We start from the raw sequence: 23,668 nt of genomic DNA, 5'->3' as shown, positions 1-23,668 counted from the left end.
GAGCTGCCCTTCATTGGTCATCCAAAATCTTTGCAAAACTGCTTGACCTAATCAAGCATTTCAATATAAAACTCCAATTCTGCCACCTCACTTGCTGGTTTATTCTTCTGAGACATGATGTGTTGATACTTCAAGGGTCACTCAAAAATAGAACCAAAAACAAAACACAGGATTTGGTTGCATAGTGGTCTGCACTAAACTAGTTATGTACACCAATCACTGCGGGTCAAGTACAAATACAGGTTCAAATCTTCACTGCTGACCCCCAATGTTAGAAATTGGAGTCTCTAGTTGGCAGAGGTAGGTACCTTTGTCCAAATAGGGACCCTTGCTTCTAGACAGGGTAAGAGGTATACATACTTTAGATAACCCCTGTTCACCCCCTTGGTAGCTTGGTACGAGCAGACAGTCTTATCCCAAAGGCAATGTGTAATGAATTTGTACCAACACTCACAGTAACACAGTGAAAACACCATAAAAGGACACCACACCAGTTTAGAAAAATTAAATATCTCTATCTAAAATAAACAAGACCAAAATGACAAAAATCCAACATACCCAATTAAAAATATGACTTTCAAAAGGTTTCAAGAACTTATACCATGGAAACCTATGGATGCGTGACTTTACACCAAAGTAACTGCAGATGCGTCAAAGTTCCAAAAGCCAAACAGCCGCAGAGATGGAAAACAAGGAGATGCGACACTCCTGAGACCATGGGGAAGCGATGCGACAGTCCCGATGCGCACAGAGGCAGGGTTGCATCAAATCCGTCGTAGATTCTTCGTGACGGTTCCGGTACGCAGGTGATGCATCAGATGAATTTGCCGCACAGGTACCATGTGTGGAAATCCAAGGATTCGGCGTCGATCGATGTGGCAGCGTTAAGCGGCGCGCGCTATGTCGGTTCTCTTCTGCTGCGACCCCTTGAAGTGTCGATTCTTGCAGTGGCGACAGGCGCTGCGGCGGTTTCTGCAGCAACGCAGCGATGCGTGGAAATTCTTCTCAGCTGTGGAGATGCGTCGGGAAAACAGCCGCAAGAAGAGCGATGAGTCGATTTCTGTAGTTCTTTGAGTTTCTTCTTTCTCCAAACAGCAGCAACAACCTCCAGAGGCCCAAAACTGGCACAGGTACCGCTTAGCAGGTCAGAACTCACAGCAGCAGAATTCAGGAGAGCTGGGGGTGAAGTCTTTGTGTCTCTGAGAAGTCAGAACGGGAGGCCGACACACACATTTGGAGATCTCCTTCAAACAGGAGACACAGCACACAGCAAAGTCCTCCTCCTTTTCTTTGGCAGAAACAGCAACTTCAGGCCAACCCCACACAGCACACAGCGAAGGGGCAGTACTTCTCCTCAGTCTCTCCAGCTCTTCTCCTTGGCAAAGGGTCCTCTTGAATTCAGGGGATGATCTAAAGTATGGGGTTTTGGATCTGATACTTATACCCCAAAATGTCTTAGTTCTCTTTGTGCAGCGGGCTCTGTTCTGCCTTCACAGGTGCAGCATGACCACAGGAGGTGGAGACAGCATTGTGCAAGAGAGAGAGGCTCCATTCAGGTGCAAGGTAGATCTCCTCCCACCACTCTATATGCATCCAGGGTCTATTCCGCTAAGGGCTGAGTCATCCAGGAAGCGCTAGGCACACCTCAACCCCCGCAGAGGCTGTCTATAGGAATGCACATCCTCTGTCTCTGTCACACTGAAACCAGACAGTCAATCCACAAACAGGAGGAGGCACACAGGATGACTGAACAAGAAAATAGCCACTTTCTAAAAGTGGTATTTTCAAACACACAATTTAAAAACCATCTTTCCTAAAAAGATGTGTTATGAATTCCTGAGTTCTGGGATACCACACTCAATTTTTCCATCTTATCGCTATGGGAAGATATGCTTGTAATGCGTTACAAAGCATTCCCCATTCTGTCCTATGGGCCAAGATAGCCTTACCATAGTGAAAAACAAGATTGACAGAATTTCACTATCAGGACATGTTACACACACCAGTACATGTCCTACCTTTCACGTACACTGCACCATGCGCAGGGGGGTACCTTGAGCCTACCATACGGGTGCCCTATGTGTAAGAAAAGGGAAGGGTAGGGCCTGGCAAGTTGGTGCACTTGCCAAGTCGACATGGCAGTTAAACTGAGCACAGGCACCGCGGTGGCAGGCCTGAGAGCTCTTTCAGGGCTACTCATGTGGGTGGAACAACCAGTGCTGCAGACCCACTAGTAGCATTTGATTTACCAGCCCTGGCACACTCAGTGCACTCTACTAGGGACCTACTGGTAAAAAAAATATGCCAATCAGGAAAAACCAATCACAATACCAATTTACACAGGGAGCACTTGCACTTTGACACTGAGTGCCCAAAGCATCTAAGCCAGCAAAAACGAAATCCAGTACAGCATCAAAAACACAGGAGGTAGAGGAAAAAGTCAGGGAAAACCACACCAAGAATGCCAGGTCTAACACTCATGGAAATCTTCTGTGACACAAAGTAATACAGAGCAGGATAATTTGCTGCTTTGCGTTACTTTCAGACAGCTTTCCAGCATACAAGTTATGCGCTGAAGAGTAAATCTAAACTAAACATTGTGTACAGGTTTGCATTCCTTTTGTGGCGCAAACGTAGTGCAAAATATTAGTATCGCCCCAAATGAGTCAGTTCTTCTGAGTTCATAAAAAGAAGAAAATGTTCATGCATTGTCAAGGCATAGTACTCTCTGTACGCATATACATTTCTTTCACTTGCTTTACTTGGGGATAGATGTAAATAACATCATCAATTGTGGATTACACTCTTAGTCGCCGTGACTCTCACAGCATGATGTGATCAGGATTGTCTATGTCTTGGGTGTCTGATCCTTGTACCCATTGACATAGGTCTTTAGTCCATATTGGGCAACATCCGGAAGTGTGAAATGATTTATGTAAATTACCTGTCTCATCCATTCCTAGTGGGTGCATTTGCATTTGTAAATAGCTCACCTTCTAGCTTTAAAAATACATTTTAATTTGCTTATAAAGGAAAGCTACAATTTAAAAGCCTGCAGTGCAAGTGTGCATGTGCCAAGTTGGCCAGTACAACATGTTCTGCAGAACCGGTTCATCCCGCTCATTGTGACGGTGTAAAGGGAAGAACTGCAGATTGCTTCTCCTGTAACAGTAAAACAGCACAAGTTACTGATACCGTCCGTGCCAATCAATACACATGTATGCAGCATCCCCTTTTGGAAGTAAAAATCAAAGTCGAATTTTAGCAATTTTTCGGTGACATTCATATACATAGTTTAGGCTGGTGCTCGAGGGCTGAGATCAACTTTACAGAGGAAAGGGGGCACGAGGAGCTAATAGTGTTTGGTTAGAGAAAACGTACAAGAATGTTTACATAGTTCTTGAGGTACAATCACATGTAGAGGGGGAGAGTTAACGTTTAGGGATTATGGGACGGGCCTAGCTTGACGATTGGACCAATGATAGAACAGTCGTAGCAGGACTGCATTTTGGATGTTCTAGTAAGTGGAACGATGCACACGTTATTTGGCCCCTATTTTAGGAGGTAATACTGCATCAGGTGAAGACCGATGCCGCAAACGCGGCATTTACTGTGCGTAATATTACATTCCTATTCCGAACAATGGGGCATATCAACAAGGGCTTTATCTCTGCTTTTTTGGCTTTAACCCCTTCAGTGCCTGCCCCTTTCCCCGCCCAGTGCCGGCCGTTGCATTAGCGGGCGGGGTCTATGACGAGCTGGACTCGTCATGGGCACAGCGCCACCGCGGCCCATGACGAGTCCAGCTCGTCATGGGCACTGAAGGGGTTAAAAGCCAAAAAAGCAGAGATAAAACTAGCGCCCTATCAACAACAGGGTGCTAACACGCAAATTTGCATGTTAGCACCCTTTTACTCTACGCTTCCCCTTGCATCTCTAATGAGATGCAAAGGGGGCGTTCCAGAGTAAAATAATAGGAGAAATGTCGCTAAGCGACATTTCTCCTATTATCAAGAATATCGCTAACCCTGTTAGAGACAAAAAAAGCAGCGCTAACCGCGGTTAACGCTGCTTTTTTACATCTGGTATTTTTCTGACTTAGCCATGATATCCTATGGAAGGTGGATATCATGGCTAAATTTGTGAGTCCCTATCAACTAGCTAACGTGAGATTATCGCTGGGTTTCCAGCGATAATCTCACGTTAGCCAGTTAGCGCTAGGATTTTTATCGCTGATGAGATGAGCGTTGCTAATAGCACGCTATCTCAGCGATAAAAATCAGTGCTAGCCGGCGATAATTATCCTGGCGCTAAGTGCGCTCAGCGATAATTATCGCCGGTTGTTGTTGATATGCCCCAATGAGAGCTTTTGTTTTCCTTCATACATTTCGTCAGTTTTTACCTTGATAAATTTGTGCCGGGGGCGGGCGGGAGGGGGTGAAAGTGTGGTACTACCAAACAATGTGTAATTCTATTTCAGCCAAAAACCCATAGTTGCGCCTGAATACGGATTAGCGCTAGACTTAGAATGGCAAAAATGTATTGTTATATTTAACCAAATTTCTCATCATAATGTTGTACACAAGAAAAATAGCAAGAAGGTTAATTTACGATTGTTCAGTCAAGCCTTGTATTGTCCATCTGAGTGGCGGTTTGGTTTAGGAGTCTCAGTCCTACTAAAAATATGTTTTCGTTGACACAGATGCATCAGTTTCCTTGCGCCAGTGCCAAATGTCCTTGCGCCACAATGGATGCTTCTGTTAGCACAAAAGTAACGCATTGCTGGAGTTGCTCAAGAAAGTGATGCAACTCCAGCAATGTGCCACAACAGCTAGATGAGTCCAATACAAAAAGCCATGCGTCATTCCTTACGCCTGGTCTGAGCAGACGTAGGGATTTTGACGCAGTGAAGGCGTAGAGTGACGCAGTGAAATGTTGTAAATTTCACTGCATCAGTTCTACATGGTTTTTTGCATGGGAACGCCTAGCCTGCATACATTATACCTGGTGCAGGGATTTACAACGTGACGCATCTCCCTAGATGCATCACATTGTAAATTGGCCACATTATTTGCGCTGCCGTTGCATCAAAAAAAGTGACGTAATGGCGGCGCCAGGGGCTTGTAAATCTGCCTTTCAGTGTTTCCAGCTTATTATAATTAATAGCACCTAACTGGCCCAGTCATGGCCACCCAATTCTAATTGTCCTGATATTTTATTGATCGATTTTCAAGGCTCCAGATGGTTATTTGTTAGAACAATAGGAGTATTATTGTGGTTACTAACGCATGCATCACAGCCTCGTTTGTGCCAAAAAAGGCCATTATAATTTGCTGCATGGTCATCAAATTCAACATACTAGTACATTCTGCATGAGTGATAAACACACTAATTTGATTATGCTCCTGCCACACACACACACACACACACACGCACACGCACGCACACACACACATCATTTAGAGATGGTGTACCTGTAAATCTGGCCCCACTCTCTCCTTTTGTTTTTAACCTTGTGTAGGAGAGGAGTAAACCAATCAAGATAGTTACAACTCCCTGTCCTGAAGATGTATAATGCTTCCAAAAATCTATAGTCTGTAATAAATAATAATAATCCACATTTGTAAAGCGCAAACAATCATCAGTAAGGGTCTCTAGGTGCTGGGGGCCGTCGGGAAGATTAAGCAAGCTATTGCCCAGAGTCACATGGTGCTGGGCTAACCTGCCGCCGGCGCCGTGATCCCCAGATTCCAGAGTCAGTCGCCCTGGCTGCGGCGCCACACCTCTTCCTGTACAAGACATGACAGTAATTTGTGAATAATCTTTCCTATTGGCCTGATAGGAGAGCCCGGTAGTCCTTTTGTGTTTAATGAAGGTCACTGGAAAACACTAAAACTGCCAGCAGCAGCACTGTTTCTTTTGAAGTCTCTCGATTAGTCGGAGTCTGTGCCTGGATTTTATTTTTACATATGTTGCTAAAACAGTTCAATCCCCTAAACTAGGGGCCCGATTTAGATTTCAGTGGACGGGTTACTTGGTCACAAGGGTGACAGATATCCCATCTGCCGAAATGTAAATCTCATAAAATATAATGGATTTATAGTTCGGTGGAAGGGATAGCCGTCAAAATTGTGACGTTGTAACCCGTCTGCCGAGATCTAGATGTGGTGGTAGCCACCAGTGCAAACTGAGGGCCTGACGTGCTAACATTTGACGCATTCAAACACAAGACAACGTGCTGTGTTTCACTGAGAGAGAAGGAATGACCCCTATTTACTAGGGAATGGCACATTCCTGCTTCCTCTCAGTGGTGGTGCACTGTGTGCAGCCTTGCGCCTTTGCAGTCACCCTTGCGCTATGCTGATAGGGTGCTTGTGTTAAAGGATGAGGTTTGTTTTTTTGTGTAGGAAGGCCAGTATGTTATTGACCTAGGGTGAAGAGTTATTTGTGATGTTATGTTCCCTTTTGAGGAAGAAGTATTTATGGATTCCAAATTAACACTCTCAGTCAAACCTACGTTGCGTATCCAATATCACTTGTCTGCTTCATGCTTTTGCAGGTGGTTTACTTCACAGCTGTCTTCCCGTATGTTGTTTTAATAATACTCCTAGGGCGTGGCGCTAGTCTGGAAGGCGCTGTGGACGGAATCGACTTTTTCATTGGAACTAAGTCTGACATATCGAAACTGAGTAACGCAGAGGTAAGATCCTATAAAACCAATCTCCCTTTTTCATTTATTATTTCAGCTACTGCTAAGTTTTATATAAGCACATTTACAGCACTTGATTATAGCAGTGATTGTATATTATGCTAAATATATTTTATTGACAGCTGTTAACTTCATTATATACCTGCATCTTGTATTTCCTTGCTTTCAAACTTACTGTGTAGCACATGTCTCAGACATAAATATAGAATGTAATAATATTAACTGTTTTTTCCTCTTCAGGTCTGAAACTTTGCAAATAATAATTTAAACCAATTTTTAATTTAGGGTTGGAAAGATGCTGCCACTCAAATCTTCTACTCTCTCTCGACGGCGTGGGGAGGTCTCATGGCTCTCTCATCCTACAATAAATTCCAAAACAATTGCTACGTAGATTCCCTTGTGGTCTGCTTCATTAATCTTCTGACCAGTTTATTAGCTGGATTCGTGATCTTTTCTATCCTGGGACATATGGCTCATGTATCAGGGAAATCTGTAGAGACTGTGGCAAAAGAAGGTACGTGATTCTTATTAGTATCCGTTTATTGAACGCATTAAATCTAAAATACATCCTGATACAATCTGTGTAAATACAGTAGAACGTGTTCTGAGCAGATCAGGTATGGCAACTATGTTTTTACCTCTAGATGAATCGTTCTCCTGTTTAATTCTTTGGTTAAATGGCCTATTGTAATGTCTTAATGACACATTTATTGCACACTGAGACATATTGATAATCTTTCTTAAAATGTTTACATACATTGTTAATAATACCTTACTGGACATTGTTGTTGATTCTCATAACACATACCTAAGTCCAAATTTGGTCTACGGGTGCCGCTGTGGTTTTTTTACGAGTACTGGTAATTTCTGCATATCATTTTCATAGCATCTTTTATGATTGTTTTTTTGTTATGTAAACTATTAGTTTGTTTCTCCAACGTGACACACAGACATTTCAGACAATAAAGTTCGAAAGGACTTTAATGAATTTGCATGTCATCAAAGTATTATTTCTTTATGTATGTCTTTATTTTAACAGGTAGCGTTTCAACAAGAAGTATGTCACATAACAACATAAGCACTGTACAAAAGACCATTGGGGGTGTGGGTGGTATATATGGATACATGTGTGTGCTGGATACATGTTGTATGTTGGACCAGGGACAACACAAGCCAGGCAAATATTGACAAGACACATGCTCTGCAGCTTAGCATTGAAACCTATCTAGGTATTTACATCGTGGTGTGGTAGAAGTGTGTAGCAGAGTGGTGGTAGGGTGGTAGAAATTAGGGGGCATATTTACAAGCTGGCGATAAAAAATTATCGCCGCTTTTGCAGCCGTTTTCGGCCGAAAAGCGGCGATAATTTTATCGCCTAATTAGCAGGGCCACGCTAACGCGTGAAACCTTGCTTTAGTGTGGGGATTCCTAACGCCCAGCTTTGCATCCCTAATGAGACGCAAGGTGGGCGTTCCTGACCTAACATGATAGGAGAAATGTCGCTAAGCGACATTTCTCCTATCATCAAGCCCCACGCTATGAAGCATAGCGTCAGGAAAAGTAGCGATAACCCCTGTTATCGCTACTTTCCTTACGCCTGCTTCAGGACTGACTTAGCCATGATATCCTATGGAAGGTGGATATCATGGCTAAGTTTGTGAGTCCCTATCAGCAAGCTAACGCCACATTGCATGAGATTATCGCTGGGTTTCCAGCGATAATCTCATGTTAGGCAGTTAGCGTGAGGATTTTTATCGCTGAGGAGATAAGCGTTGCTAATAGCACGCTATCTCAGCGATAAAAATCCACGTTACCCGGCGATAATTATCCTCACGATAAGAGCGCTGAGCGATAATTATCGCCGGTTGTTGCTGATATGCCCCTTGATGTGGTCATCTTCAAGTATAGTGGAGAAGTTCCAAACACAAAAAGAGAGGAACTATAGCACAATTTGACAGGGAGTTGTTGCTAGAGGCATGGACGACGAGCTAAAATAAGTGGAATCATAAAGCAGTACCGGATCCTTTGGGAAGAAGAAATGTTGCTTAAATAAGAAAAGGCTGCAGGACAACACATACCTTCTAAACATTTGAAATGTATAGTTAGACGAATGATAGTTAACAGCATTAAGGTTCAGAATCAGCAATTTGTAAGTTTCCCTGTTATGGGGATGGTAGTAGGGTATTGGGGGTGTTTACGGAGGTTATAGAGAGATCTTGTTGTAAAGTGTAGAAGGTTGTCCACTGACAGGAACACATGTTTGTGAAGGGCAACCAGCTGGTTGTTGTAGTAGCCCAGTTTTCCCAAGTCAAGCGTATAAAGTATTGTTTTGCTCACACTGAAGTGGATGTTGAGCATGGAGTACTTTGTATCTGTCGCTGTGGCAGTGGAGGAAAGGGAGGATTCTGGGGACGCATTTAGGGTGAAATGAGCACCAAAGTTTCAGCTGAGAGTGTGAGTGTCAGAGGGAAATGAAAAATAATTTGCAAATGTGTGGGTTCTTCAGGTTTGGCATGGACATAAATAATATCTGACTTGGAAGAGTTTAGTATGAAAGAAAGGTTCTTAAATTGTTAAAGTCATTGAGTGGCATGGAAGGAGATAGAGATAGAGATCCGAGGTTATTGTACAGTAGATCAAGGTACAAAGGTAGAAATCTTAGAGGGTATGTCCTTGTGGATAGTGAATGTGATGTGGTGGTTTTGAGGGAGGGGGACTGGTGACTGTCAGGTGTAAGATATGGTAAGATATGGGCAAGTTAATGAATGGTAGTGTGTGACTGAAAGTATGGAGATAAGAATAAGATTGAGTTGTTTGCTGTGAGCACAAAGACAGTGAGTGAAGACAAGTGAGAGATTGGTGAGAAATCGATAAGGGAAGTTGAGTGAGACAACTTGTTGAGATCATGTGTAAAATCACTTCGCATGATAATAGGGGTCTGCCAGTGTACTACTGCAACGCTCCCCTCAGTAACACAGTCACAATTAGTACATCTCAAGAATGGGCATGTTCCATACTTCACTGTATTAACTAGCTTCAAGGCATATGAAGTAATGAAGGTCTGTAGAGGCCTTTATTCACTCGCTTATCCCTTTAGATACTCATCCTCATACTATTTAATCGACCCAAGCAGTCTCTCTTTCCATCGTAAACTCAATCATTGATCAAATCACTCACTCATTCACCCACCTTTGCTAACATTTTTCCAGTCATGCACTACCCCATTGGTCAATGTCGCTCAACAATTCATCCATCATTCATGGCTGTTATATGGAATATCGAGTATGGAATATGTGATACCTTAATATCGTAGTCAAAATATCGAACGGGTAAGTGCATATAGATATATCTTCAAGGTACATAGATGCGCATTTAGGTACAGAATTCTATACATACTTACCCGCAAATAAGTTTATCCTTGATGTTTTGGCTACAATAGTAAAGTACACAATATTTCCTACTCGATATCCAGACCCACACCATTGTGCATTAATTCACTCATCCATTAATCCAAGCACTTCTTCATATTCACATGTATCCACTCACCCATGAACACACATGCATACACACAGAGTCGGCATTCACAGAACAAGCAACCAATCCTAACAAAAGAGGGAACTGGTTAAACAGAGAACACATGTTGTGGCCAGTAGGTAGAATGTTATGCACCTTAAATTTCAATATAATTCACATTTTGCTGTGAAAGCAAAATTACTTTAAAACTGATACCAAACATCACTTTAATTTGCTGATTCAAATTTACAAGCTCATAGCATCATAGCAAGTAAGTTGCAATACTCCAACAACTGATACTATTTGGGTGATACTGGCTTCAATGAAACCAGGAGGCTTTCATCATGTTTACATTGGGTGTCGTTTTAGTGCTAATTTTACATTACATTATATCCTCATTACAAGTTAAGTTTAATAAGTGAGGTATTTACCATGTGTGGTAAATACCATCTGTAGAAAGGTGGGATCTTGCTATTCACGGCCCCAGTCTATCTGCTTTCTCTGTAAAATGGTTTTCATGTACATTAGGTACATTTCTAATTGGATTCTGGAGTGCCTTATAAGCCCCTAGTATATGGTATACTATTTACCTAGGTCATAGGTACCTCAGAGGCCTACCAGGGGCTGAAGCATGTATTATGCCGGCCCTGGGAAGCACTCCAAATGACACCACAGGTCTGCTACTGCAGCCTGGGTAAGGTGTTGCCTGCACCCCTTACTGTGGTATAGGCTACCTATATCACTACCATTGCACACACGTATAAAACCTATAAGTCACTCCTATGGCAGGCCTTAACAATCCTGAAGGCAGAGTGCTTGGTTTTAATGTGAGAGGGTGCTCCTGTATGAGCAGAGCCCCTCTGCAGCGTTCAGAGTACTTCCTCTGTTGCTGTTTGTGGTGCAGCCTGACCATATACTCGTGAGTGCATTATAACCTCACGGTAAATGCTAACTTTGGGATGGCTGCACGGAAACATGTCGTGTTTGGTGTCAAACACTTTGGAATACTACCCCCCACCAGATCTGGTGGCGGGGGTAGCATTCCACCCTTCTAGAGGGAGAGACATGTTCACACTGGTCTAACCCGGTAAAGACTTTCTACAGCCCTGGCATCACAAAATGGATGCCACTGCCACAGACACAGGTCTGGCCTCCTGCTGCTGACCTAAACTCTGGCAGGGGAGGCCTGTCCCAGGGAGGTGTAACCACCTCCCCAAACAGGCAGATGTGTATTGGGGCTGGGCGGGAGCTCTCTCTGGTGCTTTGAAGTCCTGCACTGGGGGCACACTTGGTGTGCCTGTGCATAGTCCTGTTCAAACCGGTTGCAGGGGCTACCTGCCCCTGCTCTGGTGCAAAACTAGATAAAGGAAATGGGTGTAACCACCCCTCTTTCCAAACCCTCCCATAGGTGGGTCCCTAGAGTATGTCCAACCCCCAAACTTTGTATAAGTATGGGAACCCAGTTCTTGCGACTTTAGCCTCTTCACTGCGGCGTAAATTCCGCCGCGGTGCTGGACATTCCAATCGCGGGCGTGGTCATGACGTCTCCCGGCCGTCGTTCGCACACGCCCATCGTGACTCATGACGGCCGGGAGACGTCATGAGCATGGAAGAGGTTAGATTATCCTGGATGAAACTCTGCAACATATATCCTGGACCTTCGACTTTCTATTTTCGCTAGAACTCTGAAGAAATCTCCCTTGGGGTCAAGGAGTGACTCCCCTGCTTGGCAGGCACCAAAGAAGCAACTGTCCGGTCTGCAACTCTGAAGCTCCCGCCGGACGCCGAAGTCTATGCATCACCAGAGGTAGATTTCCAGACTTTTTCGAGGCTACCCTGAGTCCACAGCAAAGCTGAGGCCCGTGGCTGTCGTGGGTGGCGTGCAACCATGACCCCTGGACATCGTGATCTTCTGCTGATCCATCATTTTCCTGGTCTTCCTCGAAGTCTGAGTAGCCCCAGCCTTGAGCACCATCTGCACCGAAGTTCTGTGGCCCCCACTCCACGAGTGATCCGTGGGCTGGTTTCAAGTGTGACCACTCAAGGCTCCTTTGCGATCGCTAGCCTGTTGGCCAGTGGGTCCCCACGAAGGCAACTCCTCTTCTGATTGAGCTTTCCTGGTTGCTCCAGATGTGCCCCAACTTGCTGTTGCTGAGTGAGTCCCCCAGACCTTGCTGGTCTACACCGACGTCCTTTTTCTATTTCCATGTGACTTGAAGTTGCCAAGGCTTGTTAGGTCCATCCTGGTCGCTGACACCACAGCACTCGACAGACTTTGTGGGACAGCTCGAATCCAGCTCCTGCTTGTCGTCGACGCCTCCTGGACCTTATGGCTGAAGAGCCAAGACACCCGTCAACTCACCTGAAGCACCCCTCATCTGTGGGCATTGGACTATCGTGCCCCTGGTCACTGATAAGTGACCCAGACTCTGACCCCTCTGCTTTCAGGATCCTTCCATCCTCAATCCAGGCTTGGATCTCTTCGGACACTTCTCCTCTTCACAGCAGCGGCACTTCTTTGAGAGCTTCCATTGAAAACAGTGACGCGACCCGACACCAAAGGACACCTATGCACCCGGCTTCCCTGGGTGAGGTAACTCGAGTACTCCGATGCTCCCGTGGGTGTTGGCCTTAGACACCTCTAAGTCCAAAAGGGTTTGGTTGTAGTCATCTTCTAAGTGTCCTTAAACTCTTAATTTCCAACCGTGACTTTCCCCATAGAAGTTAACGGCGATTCGCGGCTGTGTTCTCACACTGCACGCGTCCCCTGTGGGTCCCCTGTATCACTACCTTGGGTGGTTCCCTATGGTCCCAGCACTTCTACAGGCTCTAGGTTCCTTGTGTCTAGTTCAGTCTTGGTTCTTATACCACTTTATTGGTATATGGTTTGGTACGCCGCTAGGGCCCAAACGTGTATTTGTGCTTTTTCTGTTGAATACTGACTTGTAACTTAAGTGCTTCAAACTCCAGCCTCATAAAGAGACTAGAGGGGTGTGTTTTATCTTAAATACATATATTTTGAATATATACCTGGTGTGGTTGTCCTTTCATTTGGTCATTCAAGAGATTATACACTGGTAAAACAAGCTGCTTTACATTCCTTCAAGACTTAGCCTGAAGGCTGCTCTCCATAGCTACCACTAGGATAGCTTTCAATAAAGGTTATCTTTAACCAATCACCATAAGGGGTTGTTTGGACTGGTACAAGGTGCCCACTTTATTTAGTGGACAGCATATACCAGGCCAACTTCTCACACCATCCCTGAGCAAACACATGTTTGCACAGGGATCGGAATGTAGCCCAGCACTAGTAATCAAGACCTAACTAGACAGGGATACAAACGTGCTGCCCATCGGCTAAAAAAGGTCATGTAGTAGTCACAAAATATTGTCTTGCCTTATATATAGAACACTTCAAGTGAACAGTGACCCTGCCCGTGCAGCCACTTGAAATACATGACTTCCTAATTATGATCGCTGGGGGAGACTTTAACAAGATGTTGCCAGAGGGAAGAAAGTCTCTTATTTGACCATGTGTGTACCAGAAGTGCAGTCACCGTTTTATGATAGCACACATTGGACCACAGATAAAACTTGGGGCCATCTACCAAAGAAAGGTACACACACACACACTACACATACACACACACACACACACACACACACACACACATATATTACATACACACACAGACACACACACACACACGCACGCACACACACACACACACATATATTACATAGTGGTGGAAGCCACTCTAGTTAAAGTGAGGGTTACCAGAGATAGGAATTTCTGGGATTTTTCACCATGAACAACTCTGTGCAAATTTGATGGGACTCCAAGAAACGTTGCAGACCTATTCTTCCTTCTACATTGGTGGATGCTGCTAAGTAAGTTTCACTGTGATTGGTCAAGGGGCTACAAAGATGAAAAGGAGCTCCATAAAGCTTTGCCACCAATGCATTTATTCACAGACCTCTGTACTGGATGTAGTGCGAAAATATCTGAATGGATTTACAGGAAAACTGGCAGGATTAGACATTATGGTTCATAGAAGATGCTTTTGGTACCACAGGTAAGTAGGGTAAGTAGTTTTTAAGTTATAAGTTACTGTGAAATTTCATGAAAATACATTGATTATTGTTGCGGTATTTTCGTGAAATCTCACGGTATTTTATTGGATGTCCCGCAGCCCATAGCAATGAAAAGTCGTTAAGTGATCAGCTGATGGCTGCCTTTACAAATGTTAACAACAGCCTTGTTGTTTTTAGGTAGAGTTTGGTTGTGTTCTGCATTACACCTTCAGATCTAAGTAAGTATGAGGTTTGGTATTTTCCCCTGCCTTGAGAGTACCATGGCACTAAGAAACAATAAACAGGTCAATTTAAAAAAAAAAACACTATAATACACTATATTTTAAAAAAGTAACGTATTAAAGTGTATTTTATATTTTTAACATCTTTAAATATGCACACAAATATTAACGGATTAGCATGGCAACAAATACAAATTAGTTGTTGTCCCCATATTGCTATAAAAATATATCGAAAATTCTAAACAAAATTCTATACCCATTACCACTTTATTGAAGAGGAAAAAGATTGTGAACATTAATGAAATCTAATACTTAACTATATCTAAGATAACATAGCATGCCGTGAAACACAAACCAAAGAACTCAGCAAAACTGTGATAAAAAGTACATGCCAGCCTCTCACCTTTGGGATAAACACAGCCAGTAGCCAATCACACACTGACTTCTTATCCGCATGTACCGCAGTATACCATGAACTTACCGTGGTGTACACTGGCACAATATAGAACTACTTTTTTTTTTAAATCTTATAATTTTAACACTACCGACACTATTAACACATACTACTAAAAATTACCGTTTACACTTCATAATGTGTATTCCTGCCACATTACATCTACATCTGATCACACACTTTCACATTCTGTAACTCATTCCGCTCTATACCAGTGAACCCTAGAGCACTCCACTCTATGCCATTTCACTCCATGCCACTCCATTATATGCCACTCCTTTATACGCCACTCCACTCCATGCTATTTCATTGTACGGCAATCCACTGAAACATACTCTACTGTATGCCATTTTACTGTAAACCAATCCACTCTACATTGTTCCATGTTGGCAACTCCACATATGCCACTCCACTCTATGCTATTCCACTCTAAGACACTCCACTCTATGCCAATCCACCGTACGTCATTCTAACTTATGGAATTCCACTGTACGGCACTCTACTGTACACCAATACACTCTATGTAACTCTACTATATCCTACTCCATTCTATGCCACTGTAGTCTATGGGCCCGATTCACATAACTAACTTAAGACAAAAGCCTAAACTTACTACCATTTTGGTATTCACAGAAGGCACTTACTCATTTTGGTATTCACAGAAGGCACTTACTCATTTCGGTATTCACAGAAGTTAGGAGTCTTAACTTTAGGACTCCTAAATGCCTTCTGTGAATACCGAAAGTCTTAAAATTAGGATTTTTCTCAGTTTAGTAGTAGTATAGTTAGGACTCCTAACTTTAGGACTCCTAAATGCCTACTGTGAATACCGAAAGTCTTACAATTAGGATTTTTCTCAATTTAGTAGTAGTAAAGTTAGGACTCCTAACTTTAGGACTCCTAAATACCTTCTGTGAATACTGAAAGCCTTAAAATTAGGATTTTTCTCAGTTTAGTAGTAGTATAATTAGGACTCCTAACTTTAGGACTCCTAAATGCCTTCTGTGAATACCGAAAGTCTTAAAATTAGGATTTTTCTCAATTTAGTAGTAGTAAAGTTAGGACTCCTAACTTTAGGACTCCTAAATACCTTCTGTGAATACTGAAAGCCTTAAAATTAGGATTTTTCTCAGTTTAGTAGTAGTATAATTAGGACTCCTAACTTTAGGACTCCTAAATGCCTTCTGTGAATACCGAAAGTCTTAAAATTAGGATTTTTCTCAGTTTAGTAGTAGTATAGTTAGGTCTCCTAACTTTAGGACTCCTAAATGCTTACTGTGAATACCGCAAGTCTTAATATTAGGATTTTTTTCAATTTAGTAGTAGTAAAGTTAGGACTTCTAACTTTAGGACTCCTAAATACCTTCTGTGAATACCGATAGCCTTAAAATTAGGATTTTTCTCAGTTTAGTAGTAGTATAGTTAGGACTCCTAACTTTAGGACTCCTAAACTGAGAAAAATCCTAATTTTAGGACTTTCGGTATTCACAGAAGGCATTTAGGAGTCCTAAAGTTAGGGCTCCTAACTTCTGTGAATACCGAAGTGAGTAAGTGTCTTCTGTGAATACCAAAATGAGTAAGTGCCTTCTGTGAATACGAAAATGGTGGTAAGTTTAGGATTTTGTCTTAAGTTAGTTCTGTGAATCGGGCCCAAAGTTACTGCACTCATTGCTCGTCCCCTTTATATCGTACTCCAGTCTATGCTTCCACTGTGTGCAACTCCACTCTCGCCATTACACTCTATGCTATTGCAATCTACTACACTTCAGTCTATGTTACTCCACTAACCCAATTCTACTGTACGACACTCTATCACACCACACTCAATGTCACTCCACTATTTGCCACTCCACTTTACACTATTGTATTGCACGCTACGCAACTCTATGCCACTACACTCTACAACACTCTATTGTTTGCTATTTTACTCTCCACCACTCCACTATACACCAGTCCACTGTAAGGCACTGCACTGTACAACACTCCACTCTATGCTATTCCATTGTTTGCCACTCCACTGTACCACATTTCACTTCACTCCACTCAACTCTAGTCCACTCTACATCAATATACTCTACTCCAGAACATTTTACAACACTCTCTGCACTATACAGTACCATTCTCCACTTAATAACACTCCACTCAACCACAGCAAACTATGGGGGATATTCTCAAGAACGTGTGATAATCATCTCAAAATTAGCTTAACGCAAATTTGCATATCGCAGTCTATCATGGGAAAACAGCACTGTGTTAACGTAGTATTCTCAACCCGGCGGCACCATGCGATAGTCCCAAGATAACCCGTCAAATGACCGCGTTAAAATCAGAACGATGACGCAAAAATGCGAAACACGAACTTGAAAAAAGTTGCGATGAGGCCAATCAGGATACAAAAATCTGCGATAACCAGCGACAGGCCCGCAATACCCACACGTCATGTGGGAAAATACACTATAAAAGCAGAACAAGAAAAACACACCAAAAACAAAATCAAATGCGTAGCAACATGGATGCACCCGGACCGAGTGCCCAGGTCAACGCAAACCCCACCAGCCCCACAGACCACCAGGAAGGAACCTCGGGGTCATTGAAGGCAAAGGAGAAGAGGAAGACGGGGTACAGTCTGCATGACAACCGGATCGTCGTCACGGAGGTGACAGAACACTAACAACAACTGTCCGTCACCTCCACCAGGTCATTGGCAACACAGACGGAAAAATGGCATTCCATCGTGAATGCAATCGGAGTGTCGAGGAGGCCAAGATGCGCTGGCATGATGTGAAAAGCCAAACCAAACAGAAACCCGCTGCCAACAGGAAGGCAGCAATGGCGACTGGAGGTGGAAGTCCTGCGCCACAGGAGGAGCTGGAGCAAATGGTGGCCAGAGTCATCAGTGTGGAGACGGTGCAAGGAGTCGGGTGTCTGGACACTGCTCAACATGTCCACCATGTGCCCAAAGGGGTCCCACCCTACACATCACCAATACCACAACACACACATGCACCCGTGCGAAACACAGCAAAGATGCGTATTTGAGAGCCACACTGACAATGCAAGCGACACTACATGACGAGCAGCATGGCTGGAGTCCAATCACCATGACATCGTGCATGCCACGACACTGAGGTGGCTGAGTGTGGACCACATCCGTAAAGGAGCAGGTCACACTCTGACACATCCACGTGCACAAACAACCACTGGCGTCAACAGTACATCTGCAGACAAACAATGACCAAGAGTACAAAAACCGTACAAGAGCACAAATGACCCAAGTCGCCAACATCACAGCACCTTAAAAGCACAAAAGTCAAAGGCACACCGCCTCCAAGGGAGAAGGGCAGCAAAATAGCAAAATCGTAGCTGCAGGGGTGACTCTCCCACAATGCAGCACACACACATAGCAATGACAGAACATCCACATGAACGACAATGTGGTACATAGTGCAACACTTAAACTGCAGAACAGAGGACACAACTGGGTCCGCTTGTGCATAGAAAATGGCCAATCACATCTGACATAGCAGGAAACTGTGAGATGAAAATGTACGTGTACAACCTCACCTACGTCATGTAGTCCAAATGTCCACTGTCCCGCATCAAATAGACCGCTCTTCCCAAACAGTCACAATGCACATTGTTATGCAGTCTGTATGTAAACTTGAACAATGTGTTAACATACATGCCAAAACATACATGCCAACACAATATCAACAAGAATCTCCCCTTCACATTGCAGAGGGACAAACAACACCTCCAGCAGAGCAGACCAGACAACTCTACAGTGATGCTGAAGAGAACCTCCACACTTCCGACACCGACGCCCTACAACAGTTCATGGACATCTTAGGCAATCAACCTCCAGGAGCAACCCCATGCACAGACTACACAGCTGGACGCACCCACCACCACGGCTGGCTCCCAGCAGCCCACCGAAGCACACATCGCATTCCAAGGCCAGGTGTCAGACTGCCAGAAGGGGGTGGCCGAACAGGTGCGGGTGGGGTTCTACCTCATGGAAGCTGAACTAGATCACATATGTGGGTGTCTAAGTACCAGCAGGGACCACCTACACTCCCCAACGGAGACCCACACTGCGACAGAGACACATGCCTTTGCACATTTCCAGGACTGAATCACACCCAGAGCCACGGGACAATCATCCACACCCCCATGCTGGACTCGCGTATGCCGTCCCAGTCCACTCCTCTTACATATTGAGTGGGGGACGACCAAGCTACATATGCAAGGTCTCACCCGCTGCCTGCGGTGACATGGCTGCGTCCGCTGTACACGGCACAAGGTAATGGTGTAGGGCCCGGGCCCCTAATGCATACATCATGAGCACACGGACACACTCAGATAGTTTGTTGAACTGGTGACGGGCACGTGCGCTCCACACCTTTATTGCCAGGATCACATGTACAGTGACGCCTGTGCTGGATGTGTGTGGGGTGAATGTAAGCCAGTCCTCATGGAGTAAATTGGTGCTGGCAACAACTTGTACAGTGATCACAATTAAAGCGGAAACAGAAAACACCAGCAAAACAAAAACAACTTTGAAACATCATGGTGGTAGCCGGAGAAAGTACAGTGTTCACCCATTTATGCAACCAGAATGGTCCATAAATCATGCTGCACTGAGTAAGTGGCACCTGAAAAGCTGAGCAGGGTATCAAGCTGATGATGGCACCCACGACAGGTGTAAGCAACTCTGATAGTCTGGCAGTAAGACACCTCCGACTCTGGCACCTGTTGTTTGGAGTTGGTCCTGGCAGTGGTGGCGTGTGCATCCTGCGGTGATGCGACGTCTAGGCAGGTCAGGACTCGATTTGATGTGTGAGCCCAGGTGGACCGCACTTGAGGCCGGAGGCAGCGGACAGTGCAGGGCCACAGACACATGGCGTTGATGACCCCCAGTCCATCGAGCCAGAGGCCATCCAATATTCTATCAGACAGGGTCCATGACTTGAGCTGCACAGAGTTAGTGGCACTTGATGCACTGCAGCTGGCACAGGCACACCGCCACAGGACGGTGACTTTCTGTGCAATGAGATAGGCCACGTGAGCTAAGCGGGTCCTTGTCCGTGTCGAAGGTGAATGTAGCGGAGGGTTGCGGGGAACAGTGGAAGGTGCCCTCCAGGGCATGATGTAGAGGGCAGAAGTGGGCCAGAAGCGGCAAATGTAGGAGTAGAATGCTATAGCCTCAATTTTGACACAAAGTCAGTATCACCAACATGATGATGAAGACAACCCCCAGTCCATAGACTCAGTCGCCACCAAAGTTCAACCAGAAAGTCTCCATGGATTCCGGGGAACAGACTTATTGGCATAGGAGCTGAATGGGAATGCAGTCTGCGATGAGGCCAGTACAATGATATAAAATATGCCGTAAATAAATCAAGACTGAGTTCCCAATGTGTGACCTACTCGACCGTAGTGTAGGCCCGAGGCAGCGGTCAGCAGGGGCTCACAGCCACGTGTCGTTGGCTCGCGATGCACAGAGTTAGTGACACCAGAGCAGTTGTTGGCAGTGTTCGATCACTTCCGTAACGATGATCCTTTTTTCCTCCGGACTGAACCACGTCTTCCTCTTACTCCTCTCCTTGCGTGCAATGATATAAGCTCTGCCATACACAAATCAAGACTCAGTTCCACATGTGTGAACCTACTTGACCGCTGTGTAGGCCGGAGGCAGCGGTCAGCGTGGCCCAACCGCTGTTCAGCAAGCTCCTCCTGGAACTCTAACATACGACGTTGAAATGGCATGTGGGGATGACTTGTGGTTGACGGAGGTAGAAGCGGGTGTTCAGCCAGCGACTATGCCACGTCCTGCCTGGTACGGACTGGATAGGCCTGCTGGACCGCAGTGTAGGCCGAAGGCGTAGTCATCAAGGGCCCACAGGCACGTGTGGTTGGGATGCTATGCACAGACTTGGTGTCACCACATCGAAGGGAGTAAAGAGATTTAAACTCTGCATTGATATGTGTACTCTGCAATTGGATAATCAAGACTCAGTTCCAAATGTGTGACTTACTTGACCGTAGTGTAGGCCGGAGGCAGCGGTAGAGTACGTCAACGAGAAAAGAGTACAGCGGGCCTGTATCGCGGAGGCCATGATGGTCTGAGGAGGCTGCCAAGGTTGCGGGCTTCGGGCTTGGAGTTTGTGCCGGCACATGGTGGGCCCTCTTTGACACACGCCGGTGTCGGCAGGTAAGCAGTGAGGCCTGGCTGCGCAGGCAAGATGGGTTCAGGGACCAGCGGCCAAGGGTGCACAAGGCGCAGAGGATCGTAGGCAACACCGCTCACAGCGACGGCATCGGCCTTGTGGCGGGGTGGGAGGTGCCACCCTGGCAGACACATTGGGCATTCCGGAGGAGAACCACGCCCAGAGATACGTGCTTTTTATGCACAACCCTACGCTGGCCTGGCGTATGCGGGGCCAGCCCACTCCGCATACGCTTACAGGGGGGATGTCACAAGCTACATTTCCGCGATCTTCCCCACTGGCTGGGGTGACATGGTTGCATACACCGTCCACTACATTCCAAACACCAGCAGTGCATGTAGACATGGATATGTCTGTGGTCTGCATACTGCAGTCTGTCCAGCACATCTCCACCACAATTGGCATTGTGTACATTCTCATTCATGGGTCACTTGCCTCCTTAGCACATGCCTGGTTACTACTTTTCCCCACATTCCGCTATTGTGTGGCTGAGGTGCCATGCCGTGGAAGGCTCAAGTACATGGCTAGCCCAGGTTGCTACAGTAAGTTGTGCTGTCGTGTCTGGTGGGTGTGCACGTTGTTTGGCATGTTGTATGTGATTTTGTAACATGTGCATTGCCAGAGTTGTGAGTTGCTTGATTGTGGAGTTGAGGTGTGTGGTGTGTTCATTTGGTACTTCCCAACAAGCAGTGCATTCCCATGGGTGCCATCCTGAAAGCGCTGGTTGATGATGGACTGTCGGAAGATGAAGGAATCATGAGCATTGCCTGGCTAGTTGGCGACGACATGGGTGAAGAGTCCCCTGTGGTCCACTGTTGCCTGCACATTGATGGAATGCGTATGCTTTCTGTTCCCGTAATTGTGTGCAGTGACGGCAGGGGGCACAAGTAGGACATGTGTGCAGTCAATTGCGCCCAACACGTGCGTGAATCCATCTATGGCGTATAGTCCTTGCTTGGTCTCCAGCTGTTCCTGCGCATTGTGGGGGACGTATGGGTGTACTGGGGTACTAAGCTGATGATGGTATCCAGGACAGGTGTGAGGAACTTTGTCTGAGGTGGGATGTTGGTTGTCCGCTGTGTTGGTACCATCAGCCTGTGGGCAATGATGGTCAGGATGCGTAGGATGGTTGTCCTTTGAGATCCTTGAGATCGGAGGGGCTTCATCTGGCTGTCTGTCCACGCTTTAAATTGAGCAGTATGGGTGGCCGCTCCTTTAGGGTGCTCGCGGCAGGTTTATGGAACTCGCTTCCGGTACACATCCGAGCTCTTGAAGACCTGCTCGCCTTCAGGCAGGCGATTAAAACTTTCCTGTTTCCCGTGTTTGTTTAATTTCCTTTTCTTTTATTGTGTGTTATGTTATAGTGTCTGTCAAAGCGCCAGGACGCCCCTTTGCTGGGGCAGCTGTGCGCTATAAAAATATAAATAACATAACATAACATAACATAACTTTGGAACCTGTAGTGGGCAATGACATTGTCTGGTGTTAGGTCTGCGAGGCTGGTGCGTTTCCTGAGGGTCCGCTGTCTTTGTCCGTGCTGCCTCTGTGGTGGTCCGGGGGGGCAGGGTGGTCCGGGGGGGGGCGGTCCTGGGGGTGGTGGTGATGGGTGTTGTGGCCCTGTTAGGGCTCCGAGCTGCATGATCAGTGGATCCATGGCATCTGTTGGTATTCAGGTGTGGCTGTGGGCGGGGCTCCCTTTTCTGGTGGCGGTTGTCGTCTGACTTTGCACCAGGTCAGAGCAGGTGTTAATTTCCTGCTGCAAATGCGCCTTATTGCATGTTTTGAGATCTTATCGCCGATCTGGCTAGTCGTTTAGAATGTTGCGGAGTGGTGTTGTTGTGGCTTTTTACTCGGGAACGCCTACTCTGCATCTCATTAGCGATAGTTGCCGGGGTCATCTGTGGTGATGTTTTTTGCGGATGCTATCACCGGATAACTGGTGATATCGGCATTTTGAACGAGCTTGTGAATGGGGCGATAAATTTATCGCGACTTTAGCTGCGATAAAGTGCCGATAATTCGGCGATAGGTCCTTGAGAATATGCCCCTCTGATTTCAAACAATTTTTTTAAAAGCATTGAAATGTAATGGGAAAAAAAACGTTAAACCTTTGTTATAAGTCGGAAAGTTTTATTTATTCTTTCTATACAAACCAAACCTAAGATACACAAATATTGGAAATTCTTCTCCTATAGTTATACCTTAAATTTATGATTTACACAACTTCTTTACATTTATATAACATTATCTATTGTTTAACTAAATCAAAAGAGAAAGCATCCAAACATTTATATTTCAAGACTAATGCTTATACCTTTAATTTACAATTAACGCAACAACTTCAAATTATTAAAACATTTGCACCTCCATGTATTGTGTATTCATTTCGGTACCCAGACTACATTAACTTTAACTTGACAATCTACCATGCACTGTATTCTCGCAC

General features: G+C 45.1%; 1 protein-coding gene across 3 annotated transcripts in view; it reads left to right on the top strand.

The window, feature by feature from the left end:
- Nucleotides 1–23,668, top strand: part of LOC146829237 (sodium- and chloride-dependent neutral and basic amino acid transporter B(0+)-like) — a 561,372-nt gene that overhangs the window by 324,706 nt on the left and 212,998 nt on the right. For all 3 annotated transcript variants that reach the window (XM_085607862.1, XM_085607864.1, XM_085607865.1), the window contains 2 exons: nt 6,560–6,700; nt 6,995–7,223. In XM_085607862.1, the coding sequence (XP_085463988.1) occupies nt 6,560–6,700; nt 6,995–7,223 (370 nt within the window). The remainder of the gene's footprint in view (nt 1–6,559; nt 6,701–6,994; nt 7,224–23,668) is intronic.

This window comes from Triturus cristatus, chromosome 5_2 (assembly GCF_964204655.1).
Source record: "Triturus cristatus chromosome 5_2, aTriCri1.1, whole genome shotgun sequence".
NCBI classification, from domain to species: domain Eukaryota; kingdom Metazoa; phylum Chordata; class Amphibia; order Caudata; family Salamandridae; genus Triturus; species Triturus cristatus.
Note: the sequence above shows the minus strand (reverse complement) of the source record. Positions and strands in the feature narration are given on the sequence as shown.